The sequence below is a fragment of the Anomalospiza imberbis genome, chromosome 2, assembly GCF_031753505.1.
Source record: "Anomalospiza imberbis isolate Cuckoo-Finch-1a 21T00152 chromosome 2, ASM3175350v1, whole genome shotgun sequence".
Classification (NCBI taxonomy): Eukaryota; Metazoa; Chordata; class Aves; order Passeriformes; family Viduidae; genus Anomalospiza; species Anomalospiza imberbis.
This window is the reverse complement of record NC_089682.1, coordinates 55,941,286-55,964,784: the sequence shown is the minus strand read 5'-3', so window position 1 is coordinate 55,964,784 and position 23,499 is coordinate 55,941,286. Positions and strand designations below refer to the sequence as shown.

The 23,499-nt window shown below is 36.4% G+C and overlaps 1 protein-coding gene across 2 annotated transcripts in view; it reads left to right on the top strand.

Moving 5' to 3' along the window:
- The window catches only part of B3GLCT (beta 3-glucosyltransferase), a 45,529-nt gene that overhangs the window by 4,358 nt on the left and 17,672 nt on the right, over positions 1-23,499 (top strand). The window contains exons 2-6 of one of the 2 annotated variants that reach the window (XM_068181167.1): positions 3,765-3,826; positions 6,012-6,051; positions 8,952-9,061; positions 19,863-19,939; positions 22,376-22,487. In XM_068181167.1, coding sequence (XP_068037268.1) covers positions 3,765-3,826; positions 6,012-6,051; positions 8,952-9,061; positions 19,863-19,939; positions 22,376-22,487 — 401 coding nt within the window. The remainder of the gene's footprint in view (positions 1-3,764; positions 3,827-6,011; positions 6,052-8,951; positions 9,062-19,862; positions 19,940-22,375; positions 22,488-23,499) is intronic. The other variant, XM_068181166.1, reaches the window with a different exon arrangement.

Genomic DNA, 23,499 nt, shown 5'->3' with positions numbered 1-23,499 from the left:
TAATGATCCACCCCCACACGCAGGAAGGCAGGCAAAGATGGCAGGAGGCCCACATGCACGAACAGGAGCTCCTGGCAAAGCTCAAACATAAAAAAGGAAGCACACGAGATGGAAATACAGTCAGGTCACCCCAAGAGTAACATGGAGACACTATCCGAGAGCGCAGGTATGCCATTAGGAAAGCCAGGGCCCACCCGGAGTTCAATCTTGTGAGAGATTCAGCTTGTGAAAGGTAAGAAAAAGGGCTTCTGCAGGTGTAACAGCAAAAGGGAGTCTAGGGAAAATGATAATAGGCCTTCTTATAAATGGAGGACAGGGTTAAAAGAAGGACATGAAAGAGGGCCAGGAACTTGGAACCTTCTTTGCCTTGATCTGTGTTATTAAGACTCACCTTCAGAACACCCTGAAACTCATGAGAGAGTCTGGAGCAAAGAAGAGTTAATCTCACTGGAGGAGTACTGATTTAGGGAACATTTAAACAAACAGGACATACAGAAATCCACAGGACCTGATGGCAGGCACATACAAGTGCTGGCAGAGTTTGACAATGTCAATGCAAGACTTGATAATCTTTGAAAGGTGATGGTGACTGGTGGAGATTCCTCAAGACTAGAATATCACCCTAGTCTTCTAGGATGGCAAGGATAAGTTGGCTAGTGGTACCTCAGTCCCTGGGAAGGTGGTGGAGCAAATAACCTTCAGTATCACTGCCAAACAAGGAAGGACAAGACAAACATCTGAAGGACAAGAGTGTGACTGGAAGAAGTCACCATGTTTATATGAATGGGCAGTCATGCTTAACCAACCCAAAGGACTTCTGTGATGTTATGACTGCTTCATGAATGTGGGGAAAGCAGTGGATGTTATTAATCTCAACTTCAGCCAGGAGTTTGAGTTCAATCCTGTCTCCTATAATGTCATAACAAACCGATGGAAGTATGGGCCATATCTGTGAATGGCAAAGTGGATAGAAAGCTGTCTGACTTGGTGGGCTTGTGGGCTCTGATGAGTGGCATGGTGGCTCCAGTAGTGTTTAACCTTTCTTTAACAACAGTGGGATGTGCTCCCTCAGGGAGTTTGCAGAGGATACAAAATGTGCAGGGGGAGTTGATGCACCAGCTGCTTGTGCTGCCATTCAGAGGGAGCCCAGCAGGCTGGAGAAGCGGGCAGACAGGAAACTTGGGAAACTGAGTTCAGTGAAGGGAAATACAGAGTCCAGCCCCTGACAAGGAGGCACCCCATGCAACATTGCACAGGGGGGTCACATTGTCTGGGAAACAGCTTTGCAGAGAAGGATTTGAGAGTCCCAGTGTATGGCAAACTGATCATGCACCAGCAGTGTGCCATCGTGGCAAAGATGGCCAGCAGCCCCTTGAGCTTCAGGGGGAAGAGTATGTGCAGCGGGGCAAGGGAGGTGACCCCTCCTGTGTGCTCAGCACTGGTGTGACACACCTGGGGTGGTGCATCCAAATCTGGGCTCTCCAGTACAAGAGAGACATGGACATACTGGAGCGAGTCCAGCAAAGGACCATGAATATCATTAATAGATTGGGACCCCTGATGGACAAGGAGAGGCTGAAGGAGCTGGGGCTTTTTTTAGCTTGGAGAAAAGAAGGTTCAGGGAGGAGATCCAACATGTAAGTACCTGATGGGATACAGTAAAGAAGACAGAGCCAGACTCCGGTACTTAACAGGACATGAGTCAGTTTACACAAACTGAAATACAGGAAATTCTGTTTGAATGTAATTACTTCTTTCTTTGTTTTTTGTTTATTTTGTTGTTTGGGTTTTGTTTTGTTGTGTTTTTTTTTTTTTTAATCTAAGAATGAACACTGGAGGAGGTTGCTCAGAGAGTTTGTGGAGTCTGTTCTAGGAAATAACCAAAACCTAACTAGGCAAGGTCCTGAGGATCCAGTTCTGGGAGGTTGAACTAAATGACCATTAGGTATCTTTTCCAACCTCAACAAATCTGTGGTTCTGTAATACCAGGATGAGTAGGTTGGTTAATTAATTCCCAGAAGAGCTTTATCTGTGCTCTCAAGGATGTGGTGTGAAATGTGTAATCTGATTATTGTTTGATTTGTTCCAAGGATCATGTGTGTTATTTTATAAAGCTTAGGAGCAGTGTGGCATGGGTTATTGAACGCACTGTGGTAACAGAGGCAGCATCTCTTGTCAGTCACAGTTATCTTAGGTTTCATGTGTCATTCCTCAGGTGCATATTAAAAGCTGAAAAATAGGCTTGTGAATAAGCTGAATTTATGAGGAGACACTTCTTCAGGTTAATATTGCATAATTAATACATTTCCTGGAATAAGGATGTTATGTGTTGATCTTGTAATTAGGATTGTGTCAAGAAGGAGGTGTGGATCTGGTTTGTGTAGGGGAAGCTATTCCTTCTCTGAACCAGTAAATACTCTTGTATTGGGAGAAAAGGAGGAAAATGACCTTGAGATTTGCTCAGTTGCCTAGAGCCTGATTCTCATAACATGGATTCAATCCCTGTACTAACCTCTCATTTAAGAATTGTGGGTCCCTTCCAACTCAGAATATTCTGTGATTCTGATTTATGACCACCATGAGTCTACTGTGTTAGAATTATTTTTGGGATGTCTGGATCTAGCCATGTGATTTTAGATGCAGGTTAATCAGCACCTGAGATGTCACTGTGAACCTCAGCTCCTGGACATGTGATGAAAATTGATCTCCAGCTGGAAGAGCATAAGGATGTGGGTGTTCAGAGATGGGGCACCCTAGACCTAGGACAATCTTGTCTTTTCTGTCTTATATTGTAGGTTTCTAGTGCATTAAAGGAATGATAATGGCTAACAATTGACTCTGAAGTAAATTTCAAGCAGTTATAGTGAGACTTGAGTCTATTTTCTGCCCCAATTTTTAAGAAAACTATCAATTTGACCATGAAGAATAGTATCTTGAATTCCTTCCACATTGTAACAATTTGTTTTCATTTGCTTCTCCTTAGTGCTTTTAAGAAAAGGATTTCTTAAGAAAAATCTTAGCAAGGCTTTATTACTTTAAATGGAACTAATTTTACAAATGAGCAGGCTGAGACAAATTAAATGACTACATCAACAACAAAAAAGTAGCACCAGAACCCATTTTATGATTATATTCTCTAATACAAATCAGGAGTGTATGAAAAGGGTGGTGTCACTGTAAATAGTTTAAGATAATGCTACTCGTGTGCAGATTAGTTCGGTGGGGTCCCTGTTCTTTTTGAAAACATTTATTTGGGTCTCATACATTTGCAAGTTCAACTGTTGTTCAAAGATGGCGTTCAAAGCCTGTGATAGGCATTTTCAGTTTTGATAGAAATTTGTCAGCCACTGTAAGATTCTGTGGTTCCAAGAGAAGCTTTGGTAATCCAAACCTTAACCTAAGAATAGTGGACTGCACGTCTCCCGTGTGGTAGCACATTAGGCTGTTATCAAGTGAGCTACTGGGCTGAACAGATTTTTTTTTTTTTTTAAGGGATTTATTTGCCTTGAAGCCAAGAAAAATTGGCTTCATATCAGAGTGGCTTTTTTCAGTGATGGTGTGGGAATTGTCAGGCAGCAAATGTATAAATTCTATAAGAACAGACTCATGTTCACAAAGATTATTACAAATATGGTATCATTTAATGTGAAAAATCTACCTAAATGATGGGGGGAGGGAGTTTGGGGTTTTTTTTTTGTTGCAGAACTTGATCAGTTGTGAAAGTGAGCTCCTGTAATATGAAAAAAGTGTGTTTTTTCTTTCAGCTTATGCTGTAAGTGTAGTTTCTGAAGGTGCAGAAGATGAGACTGAACTACCAGTGTTGCAGGTAATAAGTTATAATTGCTAGAGCAGGAACATTTTACAGACATTATAAAATAAACTGGAATAGATCTGAGCAGAAAGCCCACTATGTATGGCATTGATTATTTTAATTATTGACTTCAGTAGTACCAAATTTCATATGATGTCTTTCTGTTCTGTGTCATGTAAGTTCTTTGTGCTATTGCTGTTGAGAAAAGTTTTTGAGTGTATAACCTTTATTAATTCAAACACTGTTTTCCTTTCTTTGTTTTCTTGCATATGCCATACATTGAAAGGGAAATGGCTGCCTCTCTGCCAAATTAGCATTATTACATATTACCACTCAAGTCACAGCTCAAGCAAAGCTCGTGTATGAAATTTCAAATGAACCAGATTAGGAGAACTAATAGTCAGAGCTAGCCCTAGCTTTAATAGCATGCTGAGTGTTAGGTGTGTATGCATGCATGTCCTTTCACAGACTTCTGACTACCATTTTTATATGAGTACATATTTGTAACAGATATTTGTGTATGTATAAAAGAAATTGAAGGGAGGAGATTAAACTGGAATGAATTAATGGTTAGAATCTATAGCTGCCATTTAGATCTAGTGATCTGACATCAAATACAATAGCAGTATAGTCAGAAGTGTATGTTCCTAAATAATTATTGGTTTTGATGGTTTTTGCTATAACTACAATAGTTTTTAAAGTAAAAAATATCCCTATTGCAAACTGTTGATCTGCCTCAGTGTCTGGGAGACTTGGTCATGTCATTCTGTTGTCATTACTAATAGGTTTCTCTTTGTTAAATTCCATTACTGTCTCAATCCAGCTGTTACCCTTCTCATATAGGATATAATTTATGAAGGCTTTCCTACTATTTTAGAGTTTCAGAACTTTTCCTCAGGTGAAGTCAGAGGTGCTTCCTAGAACTCTTCAGGCCAAAATATTTTTTTTTTTCCTTTAAAAAAAAATAACATTAACAGGAATATAACAGGCAACAATTGGTTTGTGCTTTAATAAAAGTAATTTTAAATATGGCTTATTCTTCACACAGTGTACCACAAAACACATAGGTTTTTGTTTGCACGGAAAATCAATCTTCCTGTGTTTTTTTTCTGATACAGGTTAGCTTAGAATGTTAACTTACTGCGCTATATTGTGTATAGCTATCAAAAGAAATTAATTTTGTAAGAAATCTTTTAAACTTTATTGACCCAGGCAGCAGGAAAAGGATCATAAGAATGGATGCAGTTGCAGTAATTTTTGAAAAGGTTTTACAGATGGCTACTAGGGAAGTTGGAGCTTCTTCATTTCAGTGTAAAAGTCAGAGGAAAGATTGTCTGATGCAAGTAGAGCTAAAAGGATTACATACATCTAATATTTAAAAAAAAGGGAGGGAGCTAAGTATTTTAAAATAGAACTTGTCTCAAGGAAAACTATGTATGAGCTTATTACTGAGGATATGTATGGCACTTCTATCTGGAAGTCTTAAAACACCGGATCCAAGATAAATCCTACAACATTCTTTTGCAATTAATAAAGATTTGATTTTCCTGTGGCCAAACCAAAGCACTGGGCTGCTGTCACCTGGGATAAACTGTGCAACAAATGAAGGCTCTGTTTTCCTTCTTACAATTTTCTAGGCAGTGCAGAGATACCTGATGTTTGTGATACCTGAGTAAATTCCAGTGGAGTCGTGTTATGTGCAGCAGCCTTTTGATATTTGTCTTGATAGAAATTGCATTTGAGTCTTCCTTTAAGAATTGTGTTTTGATGGAAGCTTGATAGTAGATTAAATTGAGTGTGTTGGGTTTTTTCCCCCACACTGAACAGGTGTGTTTTTATTGTAGAGCGATATATTCCAAACTTAGTGCTCAGGAGATACATAATAAAAAAAAAAAAAGACATTGTTAGTAATAATTTAAAGAGCTCTAGTTTAAATTTAGTCATGGAAAAGCATTTTCTTTTTTTTTTTTTTCTTACTCTTACTGTATTTTCTGTGTAATAGTATTCAAGCATACAGGATATCTCTTGCAATTATTGATGATTAATAACATTTTACTTTATTTTTCATATTAGTTTTTGAGTTAAAACCTCTATATGTACATCTATAATCTGATGAGTGCTTTGACTTCCAGTGTGTTTCTGTAGAAATATTTGAGGCTTTGTGTATATTCTTACTTGGTTTTTTCTTTTTTTCTTCTAGAACTCAGAAAAAAGCAGAACAATTAGTAAAATAGGCAGAGGTAAGTACAGTGCTGTTTCACAAACACTTTTTTTTCTTGTTTTGTGTAGTTTCATCAAACAGAAAATTCTAAATCTTTGATTGAACTTGCAGTTCTTGTAGTTAACTTTTCTGTGAACGTGTGCACTTGCACTGTGAAAATGATGAATTGCTTTTTGTAGTGTACTATAGTTTAAAATAAAATTTTAGGATACTTAGTAGCTGTTCCTGTAACAATTTAAGATGAAACTGAATTTTACCATTCTTCTAGGCTCTAAATGTACTTGTAATAACTAGGTTATTGTAAATTGCTTGTAACAAATTATAATAACTTTATAATATCTAGAAGCAATTATTGAAAAAGCATGTCAAATGTTAATAGGTAAAATAGTGGTAAAACAACTTTTTGCCACAGGTGATAAATAATGAAAATAAAAATTCTGCAAGGCTCTGCCTTCTCTGAAGATGAGTCTGATGGCCTTCTGAGAAAAAGTTAATAGGCCTTACTTGCATTCTCTGCACCGTAACTGGACTTCTCACTCTGCTAAACCCTCAGGATTTGGCTCTGCTTGTTCTAAAAGGACCCAGCTTAATTATGTCTGTCTTCTGGCATTTCCTAATATAATATTTGTCAGTGCTTTGAGGGTATGAGGAGCACTGGAGAAAGTGAAGATTTTGGGGTGTCTTTCCTATTACTACCATTAAAAAAATATACTTGACTAGATGGACTGCAGGTCTGATGAAATCGCTTTTTTGCCTCTTCCTAAGAAAGTTACTTTGGTTTGAGGGTCTTTTAACCCATTTCCATAGGAAAATGTAAGGGTTTGAAACAGAATGTAGTTCTTGATGGTTCTTAGTTCCTCTGATATTTCATTCTTCTCTTTTGAACAGTTATATGCAGATCAGTACCACTTTTGGAAGTTAATCTTTCAAAAGACTGTTCTTTCTCTTGCTTCATTGAATGTTTCTCAGCTTGAGAAACAATTGAGGTGTTTAATATTGTAACTGTTTTCTGTTGACACTTTCATACTTTGAAGATGTCTTTATTAACTATTTTACCTATAGTAAAGGAAACTTTCCATTTGATTTAATCATGAAAGTAGATGTTATCTCACTCCTAGAAAGTATGCTATTGTGGAATATCACAGGTGTTGTTAAATGTACCGTAAGTGTGACTCAGTGTAATTCAGGTGCTTCCATGTCTGTAAATATACTGTAAATATAGTTAAATGTAGTATAACAGCAATTAATAAAAACAAGGTAGTGCTTGCTTTTTGTCTCTGTGGGTGTTTTTGGTGTTGTGTATGTAGATTTAGTCCTTTGACTCTCGTTAGCATCAACAAGTGTAGTTTCACTTTTCACACTGATTTTAATTTTTGCACAGGCAATCCAGCAAAGATCTTGCTAGGTAGCAATTAGTTGCTCTTCAGAAGTTTTTATTATGCATGGGATTTTTAAGCAGTTTGTTTGGTGGTTCAGAGCATGAACACTGTTGATTCCTACACTGTGTGGGAAAAATGTGAAATGAATACGGATATCTGAACCAATGCTTATTCCATCTCTGTAACATATCACTAGGAACCTCACAGAATTTGACAATGTCTTGATGAATAAGCTAATAAATTGAGGGAAAATAATACTGAGGGAAAAGTAGGAAAACATTACTTCAGCTTTGAGCTGTCATAGGTCTAAATTAACAAATAACTGTTCAGAGCAACAAAGCAATGTAATCAATCCTCAGGTGCTGGACATAGCAATCTTCTTATAGCATTAGTGCAGATACTTGTGGTTAATGCTCTTTTCACAGTGTTTTCCTTGTGATCTTTCTTCATGGGCTCAGTTTTACGCTTTTTCCTTGTGATTACTTCTTTCTTTCTTCGGACTTTCCTTCTTTCTTTTTTTGTTCCTTCTCCACAATTTTCAATATTCCGTACAGATCTCCTGGGCATTAGTTTTCCTTTTGGTGCTGTCTCAAGTTGTTATATTCTGAGTTTCCTGATGCACTTTCTAGATAGTATCTGTAAAGTTCAGCCTTTTGTGGCCAAACAGTCCTCCTCATTCATTGGTACTTAGTTAATGGTCTTGAGTGGGCTAAACAGTATAGATCAAACTTGCTAAGAGTTCTGGAAAAGGCATTTGTCCTCTTCCTTTTATTGTCTCATCCTCTCTTATCTGCTGTGCTCTGCCTCTGAATGAGATCATATCTTCCTGGTTTTCTAAGATTACCCAGTATTGGAAGATTATTCCATCTCCTATCATCAATATAATTTGGCTATCTGCTTCATCATCTACTTGTTTTTTACAATAGGCACTTTTATAATACATAAATGTTTGCAAAGCTACTTCATTATTTTCTTTTAAATTTCTCTCAGTCTTCTCCCCATTTAAAGTTTTTAGTTATGATGCCTTTAAACCCTGTGAAGACACGTGTGAGATATTGGTGCTGTCATATTAGATAAGAGTATCAACTCAGTGTTCTTGTGTGTGTGTGTGTCTCTCAGCCTGATGTTTGTTTCTGTGTAGGGTTTTAAACTCTCTTTGGGAAGCAGCTTTTCTGTTTCATGTTCATGCATTTCCTGGTGAGGGGAGATGCTGGTCTGTGATGAACACCTTTTAACTCTGGTGACAAGAGTGCTGGTGTATTGGAGAAAAAGCAACCTCATGAATGTGGCTGCTGTTAACCGCTGCACATCTTCCAGTCATGCCATGCTCTTTTTAAATTAATCTGGAAAAGGGCTGGTTTGGATTTTTTGCATGTGTGTGTTGAATAATGCCTTTTACTAGTTCATGAAATGTTTGTATAATTACAGGAATAGCTCACTGTGTAATAGATTCCTACATACACTTGGGTTTGAACTAACTTTGGAGCAAGTCAGAAAATAATTTTTTTATATTTAAGTGTTCTTACTCTTTTGTTCACAGAATTAAAAGGAATTGTATTTGTCATACAGAGTCAAAGTAATTCTTTTCATTCCAAGAGAGCAGAAGATCTAAAAAGACATATTTTGGACCAGGCTGTAGATCTTGGAAAGGTATGTTGAGATAATATTAAGTGCACGTTGTTATATATGCTGTTGCTGCATTTTACTAAAAATACTGGGTTTTTTGGTGCCTTTTTTCAAATCCATTCTATTTCTTTTCTAACTCTTTTTTTGTGTGCTTGTAAGAAAACTATTTCAGTGGTTATTTACTGATTGTACACTGTGATTCATTACTACTTTTAATTTCAACTATTAACCTTTTTGTGTAATGACTGTTATTGTTTGGATGGTATTTGATGCAAAAGTGGTAAGAGACTTGGAAGAAGGCAGTTTTTCAATATGACTGTAGTGTGTTTACAAAGGAAGAAAGAGGCATTCTTTATGAAGTGAAAAACATAACAATTTAATTTTTAGTCAGAATAATTTTAGATGAGTATTTTAATAGAGCCAGTGAATGTGCTGTAATGTAGATTTTGTCAGAATTCCTTTGCACAGATGTGACTTGGTGGCAGTAGAACGGAAATGTGTGTGGACATTAAATTCCTAAGGCAGGATTCCCCCCTTCCTGCAGCAGCAGTCCTCCATGCCTCTCTTGCCCCTGTCCCTCTGTGATGCAGTACCTGCCCTAACTATTCCTTGTTCCTCTGCCACCCCTCTGCAGACTGAGCACTCTCCCCTTGACCTGCTGCTGTGTTTCACTGACCTGAGAGCTGCATGTTGTACTTCACATTCTAATGGGAAATTTGATTTGTAAAGTGTAAGCCTAGAGAGAAGAGGTTTTTAAGAAACCTATATTGAAAGTTCAGTGTGTATAAACAATTATTTTCCTTGTCTTTTTTAAAATTAAGAAAAATTTAAGAGTGGCACATATCCCCTGATATGAAATAGCTTGCTGTGAGGTTATTTGACCTATTTTTCATTTCCATGTTCTGTTGTAAAGGAAAAAAAAAATCTGATGTAAATTGTCTTATGTACATTCGTCTTGTAGTGCCTAAATCAGATTGCTTGATGTTTTAGGCTTCATTTATCCAAGCTTATCAAACCTATTGTAATTAAATCCATTCTAAGTACAATTTTTAACCCCTTAATGAAATCAGTCATGTGAATAGCCTTTGTTCTGCGGAGTTCTGCTCCTTCAGAGTCCTCTTTGGAATTGAGACAAGTGTGCAGAGAGGATTATGGTGTCAGTTGTTAAACCCAAGGATTTTAGTTGAGTTCTGTAATTGATGTTGCAGAATACGAGTAATGAAAAGTTCAGTAAGTAGAATTACAAGTGGTTTCGGTGAGGCTGGAATATAAGTATGTTTTGTGGGAAAGAGGTGAAATAATTTTGTAATCAGAGTTGTACCTGAAATTCACCTGGCTTCTAAAGACCTTTATTGCCTGTTTAAGAAGAAGCCTTTATGGAAATGCTGGAATGGTGATGCTTTTCCAGTATTAACAGTTACCTCTTGAACAACAGTCATGGTGTCTTAAGAGAAGCAGTGATGGAAATCCCACCAATAATCTCATATCTGAAATTTGGAAAAAGGGGAAAGCCATCAGAGTATAGGAAAAAAATAAATGAGCATAATCAGCAGGTTCTTGGTACATCTTGATTGTTTTGGTTAACTCACAATGCCACTGTGAGACAGTCCCCAGTAATGCTGGTTATGGACATGGGGCAGATCATCTCTGCAATCCTGCATGTCAACATTTGACGTTGGCATTTTTCTCTGCAGAGAATGCATATGAAATTATTCGTTTCAGGCAAAAAAAAGTTAAATCCTTGTGTTTTCAAAGACAACTGCTGTATGAAAACAAAAGACTGAATCATCAGGTTCACTCCTCTGTTGTTACAGGCCCAAGCAATAGATGTTTAGTCCAGAGGTTTCATTAATTATTTTCTTCTAGTTTAAAATGAGAAATGGAGTCCAACTGCTAGATTTTGTTACTTCATTAAACTAGCATATATGTCTCACTGCAAAATGGATTAAGTCACTGGCATTAATCTTTACAAGTGATTTGTCCATTTATTTTCTTTCTCGGTGTATTTAAAACAATTTTTTAATGTGAAACCAATCTGTAGTTCCGGTCACCAGTAGATGTCAGTATTTTGTTCTTGCTTAAAAACGTTTTCCATAGCAATATTTTGAATATTAGCCAAAACTCTTCTGTTAGAATTTAGCAATGGCAAAAATTCATTACAGTTTCTACCAACCTTCTTAATTTTCCGAGATTCCTGAACATTTAATCTCTGTAAATTAGACCTTTCTAAGAAGCACCAAATAAGAGTAAGGAAGCTGCTGGGAGTTTAAAATGGCAATATTTGGGACTGTGCCCTTTCTGTCTAAAAAAAAAAAAAAAATCAAAATCAGGATTACTTTTTGGCTATTAATTTCAAAATGAGGAAATAGGTAAAAAAAAAGTTTTTCAAAAATTACCAGTCAGTGCTTTTTAATTGCCTGTGATTGTGATGCCATTTAGAAGACAAAAGTCTGTATATTTCCCTATGAAAACCGGGTAAAGGAGATTTTTTTTTGCTTTGGGTCCTTGAGGGTTCTTGCATTGAATGCCCTCGGCCAATTCAAAAAACTATAATTTTTCCTGAAAAGTCTAAAGATCAAATGGGGTCCTATTAATAATGTTGTGGTTATAAGATTCAATGGAAGAACTTCTTTTTCAAGGCAACTGAGTTAATTTTAAACTGATTTGTATATTTAGATAAAATAGACATAATTTACTTGAGATTTTCAAAATTAATGCCATAAATTCAATGCAATCTGTAATATACCTCTTGCTTCAATTTTTTGTTACTTGCTCAAATTCAGGATTCTAGTATGAAAACCTTGTTTACTTCTCTCCTGCCTGTAATGGCTTCCCATTTCATGGAAGCCACTTTCCAGCTGAGACTGATCAGGCAATTCATTTTTGGATCCTGCAGTTTTAACAAGGTTCAACAGATTATATTTAAGTAAAATACTGGGCTACATTCTGACCTGACCCTCCATCTCTGTGTCTATAATAGTTGGACTTTATGGCAAGGTTTTCCACCATTTCAAGATCAACCCTATTTTCTTTGCTTAAAACTGTTATGCTTTAACTTCAAAAGTTCTCAGGATGACTAGATAGATTCCCTTTGGGGTTTTTTTATGTGTGCCCTTTATTTCCTTCCTAGCAACAGCTTTGGGTTTTTTTTTTTTTCTACAAGGATTTATTCATTCTTATGTTTGTAACATCATCCACAACTTAAATATTTACATTTATTTTCCAAATCTGTCCATAAAACTACACTTATATTATGTGGGGAGAGCTTGCAGTATAAAACCCTAATAAGAGTGTGCATTTAAGTGGTCAGTCTATGAAGTTCCACTTTCTACTTTTTTATCCATGTTAGCACCTGTGTTTGACTTTTTTTTTGTTGTGTTACTTATTCTTCTTGCATACATTGCCTAGTATCAGTATGCTCTTGGTCATTTTTCTTTGGTTTTCTTCATAATGCTTCATTCCTTTTAGGATTTGCATTTTAAAGTGCAAATGCTCATTCTGGGGCTTTAGTATTTGGGTGCTCAATTTGTGAGATGCTCCTAAATTCTGTTCTGTGGAAAGGTGAGGTGCATTCAAAATAAAACCTTTTGAAAGTGTTCCAGGGAATGTGTTCAAAAGTTACTGCTTAGTTTGGAAAATGCGATTTGGAGTTGTCTTAAATCTCTTCAAGGTCAGCTTGCAGGGCTTTACACATTTGAGTGACTTTTTTTCTTTGCTTTCCTCCAGCTGTTCTCCTAGGTTTTTGTTTTAATTGTTTGATCTTTGACTTCCTAATATGCCCTTGCTTCTCATTCTGCAAAGGTTCTGGCATCCTTCTGACAATTGCTAGGCTTTTTTATCAGCAGAATTGATGCCTTGCTCATTAACTGTTGAAAGTTTAAAAGTTACCTACACTTTGTGCTGGAAGGTGAACAGGATCGTTTTCCTCTAATGGATGCTCAGCAGATTTGAAGGAATTTGTAGCAGTCAGATAATTCTGCCCTAATGAGATCTTTTAAATGTTTTAGTAGTGATGACTGGGCTGCCCTCAGCCCTGCCTTGCACATCATATACCATTTTTATGTTACTGCTTTTACCAATCAAATATGAGGTAACTTTCTTTGATTTTTAAATGCAGACAATAGGACCTGTCACTTCACAGAGATGTCTTGCCATGTCAGGGCAAAATAAAAACAAGGAATTCAGAAGTTTAAAGTGCTTTAGGCTAAGTGTCTCTCTCAGCATCTTCAGCAGCAATCTCTATATACTTAATGGGAGCAAACCTGTTTTACTTAGGTATTTCTGTATTACTAAGGTATTACTGTTGAATAAACCTGTTGTACTAAGGTATTTCTTTTCTTAGTAAAGAATAAGAGATTGCTATAAAGCTTCCTCCTCCATTGCTGTTTGCTATATTAAAATTGTTCAATCATCTTTGAATAGAATGCTCAAGTATACATGAAACTAGAATTACTCAATCTTCAGATTGAAATCATTACCTGGTGACAGTTGTTTTGTTCTTGTAAATTCTCCTGAGCATCTATACTGGTACTTGAAATACATTCATCAAATTTCTTGCCTTGTGGAAGCTTTTTTTCTGCTCTCCTGTTTCTTCTCTTCTTCCCTAGTTAAAATAGGTACATTAGATTTACTTGGCCAGAGCCTGTTGTGGGGAAGGGACCTGCTCCCCCATGTATCACACTGAGCTTGGGAGATAACGGTCTCAGTCTTGCTGTCAGTGAAAGATGCTTCAGGCTTTCCACGAATATAAATATACTGCTAATCTTGCTGATATTCAAAGAAGCATCTGAACCCCATAAATTGCTTAATTTCATTGCTTGAATCATAGAATCATCAAGGTTTAAAAACTCCAAATCAAGTCTTTGACTGAATACCACCACTCCCACTAAACTATATCAGCAAGTACCACATCTGCTCAGTTTTTTGAACACTTGTGGGGCTGGTGACTCTACCACTGCCCTGGAAAGCTTGTTCCAGTGCTTAATCACTCTTTCAGTGAAGAAATCTGTCCCAATATCCAATCTGAAGTGTTTTTATGTGCTAGTTGGGATTGACAAAGACTTTGCTTTTAAGTAAAAACTCACTTTACACATTAATATTATGCATTACAATACTTAAATCCAATCTTAAACACATTCCAAACAAAAACATTACTCAGACCAGGCAACATAATAATGGTGGTTCATCTTTAAAATTAGTTTTCATGAATAATAGCTATGTACTACTCTATACCACATGCCTGTCTTCTGTATGATTGTATTTATTTAGAATTCTTGTAAACTGTGAGCTTGGAGAAAGTATTCCTCACTGCTTTTTATTCACTCAAGTGAAGAGCAAACAAATGGCACTTTACTGCAATATGTTGTTGTCATTCTAGGCTACTGTCCTATTATACACATCTGTGGTAGCATTTATAATAAGCACTCAAAACTTTTCCAGATTTTTTCCACATCTTTTATTTGTCTTGTTACAAAATAAGGTCTGATTTGTTAATTTGCACACAATACTTGCTCTTGATTTGTGAAAGCAGGGTAATGCTATGGCCTTTCACTGAACTCTGAAATTACACTAATATATTATGAAAACTCAGTTCTTTTTTAAAATCATAACCAGGCAACTGAGAGTAGAACAGAAGTAGAAATTCTCTCTAATGGAAAATAGTACATTATACTTTATTACTTTGGGCTTCCTGAGGAGCAATGATTATTGAAAATCCTGCCTCATTAGATACATGGATTTTTTGTTGTGGGAGTCTTTTACACCTTATTGTGGCTTTTCAGTACTTAATGGGGTTTTATAAAGAGGGGAACAGACTTATTAGAGGCCTGTAATGATGAGGAAAGGGTAAAGCTTTTAAACTAAAGGAGAGTAGATTGAGACCCAGCATAAGGAAGAAATTTTTACAGTGATGTTGGTGAAAAACTGACAGTTTGCCAGAGAGGTGGTTTATATCCCATCCCTGGAAACATTTGAGATCATTTTGGTTGGGGTTCTGAGCAACCTGATGTAGCTGAAGGTCTCCCTGCTCACTGGAGGGGCCTGGGCTAGAGCTTTAAATGTTCCCTCCAACTCAAAACTGGTTTAGGATTCCATGAATGAAGTCTAAAGGAAGAAATAGAGCAAGAAATTAAAAGGACTGGACAACTCTGGAGAAGCTCCTAAATAAGAGATGTGTTAAACAGAAGCAAAGTTCTTTTACAGTGGTAATGTAAAATAGTACTTTAAATCATCCGTGAGTTTTATTTGAATAGGATTATTGAAATAATATTTAGTCTTGGATTCTTGGAAATGGGGCTCTGATAAAATTGATATTTATGTCTTTAAAACATGAGAAATAATTGAAATGTGTAATGCAATTTTCAATATTTAAGGAAATTGTTAGAATATAGAGATGTGGTGTTTGGTATAATGTTTGAAGCTGGTAATTCCCAGTAAATTGTCTGACCCACTGGGCTTAGAGGTAGGAGATTTGCTATTACTTTCTTTTACTGTTGCTATTACTTTCTTTTAGAAATCCTTCAGGATGTCTACCGAATTGGCATGTTTTTGAAAATAAAGCTGAAGGGAGACTTCAGTATGTATTCCACAGCTCTACTTTGTCAAAGTAGTCATAACAGATGACTGTAAGAGCTTGGCTTATTTAACCTCCCAAGGGAAGGCTGAGAAGGTAGGCTAGCTCTGAGTGTGTCTTAGGATTGATTACTGAAAAGAAGAAAAGAGAGTAGGGAAAATGTTGTTACGTGCTTGTAGGGTATGTGGAGATAGGAAAGCATTTCTGAGTCTGGAGCTCTGCAGTTCAGCAGCAGTGCTCAGGGTTAAAGGTCCCCACTCCGGCCCCTCGGCTCTGGGCTTCGTGAGGCAGTTTAATGAGCTCACAAAGCAAAGAGGTAATACATGCAAGACACCTACAGATAGGAGCAAACTGGACTCATTAGGAGCAAATTCCTGTACAGTACTTCGTTTATCTCTAGTGTATTACAAGATGGCTTTTTGCTCGGGTGACTCAGTAATATAACAATGAACACATTACTGTCGTGTTTTGCATTTCACTGCAGTTCCGTTTCTGTGTCATACTTGCAAAATCATGTCACACAGGACATGTAATTAATAGTGCTGAGCAAGATCTAGTGTGAGTTGTGTTCTCACAAAAGAATACACTTAGGGCAGGGTTTGGTTATGCTTAGATGAAATTCAGTGAACTATTTTGTAGGAAAACAAAGCAAACACAGTTCTGCTAGAGCATCACAGAGGATGTGACATAGCATGGGAATCCCATCTTAGCTGGGGTGGATCTCTGCCATCCTGGGTGCGTAGAGAAGCCCATTTTGGCCTCATAGTCTATGAAAACATAGTATTTTAGTTTGTTTTTACCCTGTATGGTTTTGTTCTCTATAAATTGCACATTTCTCATATAGGATTCGGTAGACTGATATGAAATTCCATGTAGTGCAGAAGGAATACAGATACTGGTTTCATGTTAACAACTCCCTTCCTTATTCTGAATTACTTTTTCTTTATTGGATATGCTAGTCCTCCAAGTTTTTTCATATTTATGAAGAGAACTTTCAATATTTAGATTCAAAAACCAGAGTTCTCTTGATGATTTGGTGTGAAATTGATTGTGTCATTAGCATCTTCATACTTCAACTTGCATAAAAAATACTAGATGATTTTAAGATACATATGAGGCTGAGTGAGTCTGTCTTTGGAATTGGCTTGAAAATGTGAATCTAACCCCTTTATTCACACTTAGATTTTCATCTGTGTGAAGTTTGCAATTGTCATCTGTGGCAGGTATTGCTGATCTCACTGTGCTGACAGAGTAGGTGGTATTTAGAGTAAAAATATCTCATGCTATATTTCAGACCATAAGCAATTTAATTTCTTGGTTTTGCCCTTTAAAGTCAGCTCAGTTGTGTAAGTGGGAAGAGTAGTTTCTTAGTCTTCAAAAAGTGATTGGATGATGTTATTTAGATTATAAGGTACTTGTGTCATATGTAGAATGTTGGTATGTGTGAAAACACATGTGGTTTGTGACTGTGGAAACAATAGTTTCAAGCTAGAATAACGAGTGAATGCAGTACAGGCCTTGGATGCATTTGTAGGAGAGTTTTCTGAGATAGACACAGTGTGCAAGTTACGTTTCATTACCTTGACAGCACGTGCCCTTCCACTCCTCAAAGCTGACACCAGATACATTTTGCTTTTTTTTTTTTTCTGTCCTTGCACTGAAGATAGAATAAATAAAATGAATAGGTCAGCCCAGTTCCACTAGGTTCAGAGTAAAAATGAGAAAGGAAAAGCAACAGAAATCCTCCTGTATTTTTGAAAGTGGCTGTTTTAGATCTATAGAGTGTGTTTTCAGTATCTCCTGTATTAAGTTAGAATTAATATATGGTTAGAGGTGAGTGGAAGGAAGAGATCATGCAGGACATTTATTTTCATATTTTAGAGGAAGTTGGGTAGAGAGAGAGCAGGTTTATGAGAATGTCAAAGACAAAAGATACCTTGTAAGAGTATTTGATTAGCTGAAGAGAGAGTGCTTTTGCTTTATCATCACTCCTTTGCTCTGCACAAAGGAAATAGAGTATGATAGTTCAGCTACTTAGATTATATAATTTACTTTATATCTTTTGCATGGGTAAATGCTGTTTTTATCTAAAATTAATCCAGTTTCAGCTTTCAGTGTGATAGAGACACTGAGAGTATTATTATTAACTGCTATTTTCTTTGTCTATTTTTACATTAAATATGTGGCTTCCTACAAATACTAGCCTAACTGCAGGTTTTGTATGCATGTGAAAATAAATGTTGTAAAGACAGAGGTCTTCCCTTTTATCTTCCTATCTGCAGCTCCTTAAGTAAGCATAATTTTGTGGTTTTATCATAAACTTATACCAAAAGTAAAAATAAATGAATCTAAGTAAATAAAATCAATAAAGATAAAACTATACCAAAGTAAATTTTACCATTTTCACATTTTAGTGAAATACAAGATGTTGAGAATGAGTAAGATTTGCCACTTCCACAAAAAACTCTGAACATTTGGTTTTTCAATAAATTGAAAACAAGCAGAAACCTATTTGTTAGGTTAGTTTGAACTGAAACCGTAAATCAGAGGTGCTGATTTTTGAGATGCAGGTGAATATCCTGTTACAAATTGGAGTTTTGGCATTGTTTCTTTTTGATTTGGGTAATTTCAATAGTGTAAATCCTTATTTTTGTATAAGGTTATTGCTCCTGAGAGTCATAGTTATTCCTTAGGGCAGTAGAGATGTTTTCTTTAGTATATGAAATGTGGAGGTTTTATGTATTTCTAGATGCTGTGCTTAACTGCCCTTAAAAAGGATTTAAAATAAACTTGAAGAGTCAGCAAATAGTGGTTTATCTTAGAAGTTTTCTTAGAAAATAAATTATTTTTGTGTTCAAGTGTGACTTTTATGTTAATGGCATCATCCACAAAAAGCATTCACTAAGCAGGAATGTGTGGCACATGCAAGCTGTAAGTGGAAAAGGATTAGGGCCTGAAGAGACAGGTGCACCCCTACAACTCATGGTTCTCTTTCTGGTTGTGGGAACACAGACCTCCAAATACAAACAAAAAGCCTCCTGCCCAGGAGTTAGAAACAAAATTTAAGGAGAAGACAGGACAGACAGCAGTGATCAGAGCAAGCCATGGCCAGACAAGTATCCTGACCAGCAATTTGCTACAAGTGACCAACTCCCTTTTTTCCTTGTACTTACCAATGACTTTTTCCTCCTTGTCCTGGTTTCAGCTAGGACAAGGGAAGAGGGAGATTGAGTGAGCAGCTGTGTGGTGCTTAATTTCCAGCTGGGCTTAAATCACTCCTCAAACACCATGATCCCTCTTTTGCTGACCTTGTGCTCTTTCCTAAGTATCCCATGTGAAGTTTTGTGCCAGCCAAAGTGCTGCTCCCCTGAATGCTGTGGTGGGTCCCATGCTTCTGTGGGCAGTGACTCCCTGTCAGACTGTCAGGTGAGCAGGGAGCCTCTCCCTTCCCTTTATCTGGTGTCATGCTTGGACAGAATGATGCTGCAGTGGGGGATCAGACTCGCTGATGGAGTAAAGTACTGCGTGTGTATTGAGGGATGTATGTGTATGCAGCTTTCCACATGTATTACAAATTGTGCAGTTTGGTTCATCAGAAGGCTTTTTTTAAATGGAATTTTCTTGGAAACTGCCCCAGAATTCTTGTTTATGTGTTAGACATTGGGATCTGCCACAGGAAAGAGGCTTTGAGTAACAGAAGAGCAAAGGAACTTAGGAGAAGTGTTTTCCTTTGTAGGAAAGCTTCTTTGATTTTTCAGGAAGAAAAAATGCTAACTCCTCATTTTGATTTTTCTTTAAATCCGTCTTTTTTTGTCATGATGTTAGTGTGACAGGTCAAAGCTCGGCTCAAAGTAAAGAGTGTTAGAACTCCCACTTAAGCTGTGCGTAAGGTGATTGTCCAATGGCAGCCTTTGTAAAACACCCTTCATTATTTATAAGTATTTCTTCATGGGATGGAAGGAGATTATGATATGTTGATTACATGGGTTCTTATGCAAAGCATTGAACTGAAGTCTGTTAGCTTTGTAACTAAAAGACAATTAGGAAATTATGGGTTGGAAGAAGCACCATCCCTAACTTAGTTCACCTTGTTTCATACCAGTGTAAGTCATCTATTCTTCAGGGCTGCTTGCCAGTCAAAACCAATGAAAACTAAGTAGTCATTCCAGAATATTTTTTTAAAGATCAACTGATGTTTAGGAAGAAAGTACATATAATTCAAGTTTAATGGGAATATTTTTATTTTTCTTAAAGGAATTGCCTACGGTTCTGCTTATTCATCAGATCAACAGGCATGAAGGTGCATGGACAATATTGCCATTAATGACAGAGTAAGTGTAATGAATGCCAGTTGTTTTCAGAAATTTTTGTAACCCAGAATATATGTATTAGTTACTCAGACCTGTATTTTCAGAAGCAAAAATTTTTAACGAGAGTTGCAGCTTTATATTTTAACTTTCTTACTGTATTTCTTTTTTTTGTTTTATAAAGCAATTTTCTGATAAACTTAATTAAATCAGTGAAGCTTATTTAAAATAAAAAAGCAGTAACAATAGAATTTAACTGAGCAGCAACCTTCTTCAAATCACTGTGCATTTTAAAATTATTAGGGAAGTAAACTAGTCTAAAGAAACAGCATTTTTAAATGTGTAATTTTCTATGTTGTCCCCACTTTTTACAGTGTGAGGTATTACAGAAATTTTGATCTTTCAGATTACTTGATTGAATGAAGTAGAATAAATTAAAAACAAGTAGATCCTAATACTTATTTGGGGTTTTTTGCTTATAGAGTTTGTAAGAGACCGTGTGTCTCTGTAGTGAGAAGTTGTAGGTTTCAGCATCTTTTTAGATGCTTATATGGCAAATTTTCATACTAGTATGATCAGAAAAGACAGGTAGTCTCAAATGTCTTTTATTCTTAGCTTATGCAGATGGCTCCAAGGAGGACATGCTGGATTTACATGGCAGTATCTTGCAAACTGTCAGGAAATTGTTTTAGTAATCCTGAAGCTCCATGGTACGGAAGACTATCTTTTGCCTGAAGCTTGCATTTGAAATCTGCAGCCTCCTGAGGTTTAATTTAATTAATACAATATATTAGACATATTCAGGATGAGGTTGTCACAGTGGTTGCAGAACAAGATACTTTTCCTTCTGCTTTCCATTACTTTGTGTGTAGAAAAATGTAAATAGTGCTTGTATAGTGGCTGTGAGATATATGTAAACTGTGAAAAATTGCAGAAGAGATTTGAAGTAAATTGTAAAACTGGAAGATGATGTTCAAACTATCAATCATCTTTCTTTTCTTCCCTGCTTAGCTCCTGTTTCAATGACCTTGTGGTTTCTTTTCTGAATTATTATGTCATGGTGACACGGTTTGCAGACACAGCTCTTACAACATAGCAAAGCTAAAAGAAAATAATACAAATGCTCATATGTGTGAGAAAGTAGGAAAAAATTCTTTAGAAAACAGAAGAGGAATCTTAAGTAGAGGATTTCCATCTTGAGATTTCTGGGGTATGAGTTTCCTTGTGTACTCTTTCACTTAGTACTTTTGGCAAATGAAGACATGGAATAGTTTAGAAGTATGTTGATGTTTTGAAGCTTGTATTGTTTTGTTTTCTCAATGGACAAAAGAGGAAGAAAGGAGTTCAGCCCATCCTGCAGCAGCTGATGATGCTTTTAATTGTGATATAAGATGCATCTGTATCAGAAAACTGCTTTCAAAAGAATAGATTTCTCAGTCAGCATTTTCATGGAGGTCTCTAAGCAGTTGTGGAAATTCTTAATTTTTACTTCTTGGGCACAGGTTAAGTTGGACAAAATATTTAATTTCAGAAGATACAAGATTCAGTGGATGTCTTATGACACAGTATCCTTATTGTGCCCAGAAGGCCTGCTACATTTCGTCTCAGTAACCATGTTCATTCAGCAGAGAAGAAATCCCTTTTTAAAAAATTATCCAAAACAGGATCTTACTGTGGTATCTCCAAGGTTTCTTGCAGTCTGAACTCCAAACTTTTGTGCTCTGAGGTCTCCATAAGACTCTGTTGGAGACCTTAAGTACTTAGCCTTGGGAATAATTCCCAAAAGCCATGCAAAAGGAACTGGAAAAATAAATATAATAGGTTTTTTCCCGTTGGGATGTTATTAATTAATGTGGCTCTGTTTTGATGAGTAGGGGAAGAATTAATGTTAGAGGAACAGAGAAACAAGGAATGTAATTTTTCTGAAGGAGTCAGGAATACTGCATTGAGATTATTGCTATCTTTGAGGAGTCCCTTCAGTCAGAACAGTTTCACTGTACTGGAAATGCTAATGAAGTTTTTAGGCTGGGAATGATCAGTGTCCAACAGCTGTGAGAAAACCTGTCATTAGGTATTTTGATGATGGTGGCAGTGCTGTTAGATTTTAGATGACCAATGGTGGGGCCCCTTGGAAGAAGAGGAATGTAACTAAAACTGCTATCTGTGGACTTCTGAATTCATACGTAGCTATTAGACTTGTACACTTCTGAATGGGAATTCTTTATGTATCTCTGTTCCCTTTTTTCTAGCATAACTGGTGTTTTATAAATAGATAGCAGCAGAGTCAGTATCTTTATCAATTCACAGTAGTCCTTTGTGTAATTCTAAATCAGTAGTAAAATTTTTCACTTCTGTGTGAATGAAGAACTGATGGCAAATTATTTACATTTGGGGAATGTGCTTTGAATTTGCTTTTTGTTCATAAGCCATCTTATTAGTAAAATGTTTTTCTTTTTTTAGCTTCTCTGTTACTTATGGTCGGAACTCCTCATGGATTTTCTTCTGTGAAGAAGATACAAGAATACAGGTCGTAAAACTGGTAGAAACACTCAGAAGATTTGACAAGTCTAAGGTGAAATAAAAGTTTAGAGATTTGAGGTTTTTTTAATGTGATTGAGTGTGTTTTGCCAAATGTTGAAAAAGATGTGTCCAAACACCTTAAAACAGGGGCATAGATTTCTGTTGCTGAGGCTGAGAGCAAGGCATTTAACACAAAGCACTACAAATGCCTGTATGGCTGGTGAAGAACTGTTAAAATCAAGAAGAGAAACCATTTTTTCTGTGAATAGCCTGAAAATTATGCACCATAAATAAAAGATGAATATAGTCTGTTTTGTGGTCCCTTCTCCCCATTTTTCTGTCTGTTACCAATTCTGATTATCATCAGACTGAATGACTGATGCTAGTTTGTCTCTGATGTAAAACAGTAGGGTGTTTTACTTGCATTCTGTTGCTGATCTGTCTTGGTGGTAAGTATTCTATACCTATTGGGAAAAAAAAAACAACACCAAAAGACTTGCAGAACAAAATAGAGGTACAGTCACCAAGAAGCAAAGCAAATTTGGCAATGCAACTGACATGAAAGGTGCTAATATTTAGAGTTTTTGGTGTTCAGAAAAAAGCACCTTGGTGTCAGTCCTTTTCCTGTAATAAAAGAAGCCAAAATCTCCTGTGTGAAATATTTTGCTTCTTTATTGTAATTCTGCTTCAGGACTCACTTCAGCATATTTACTTCTTTTTCAGGCACACGGCCATGTGTTTTCTCACAGTTCTTTTCTAAAATGGTAATAATAATAACAATTCAGAGGTCTTCAAAACAAAGGACTGAATATATTCAGACCTTTGGAATATCCTTTTATTTTCTGTTGCAGAAACACCTACTTCTAATTGATATTCTCAGAATAGAAACAGGAACATTTTTATTCTAGATGCTGCCCTTTTGCCAATTTTACTCTCTCCTTTGCATTACATACAGATTCTAATAAAATAACAAATTATGTTCCAACCTGCAATAAAAGGAAAATAAAACATTTTGCTTTTGTACATAGTAATTGTCATCTTAGTGTAACAGTCCATCCCTGATT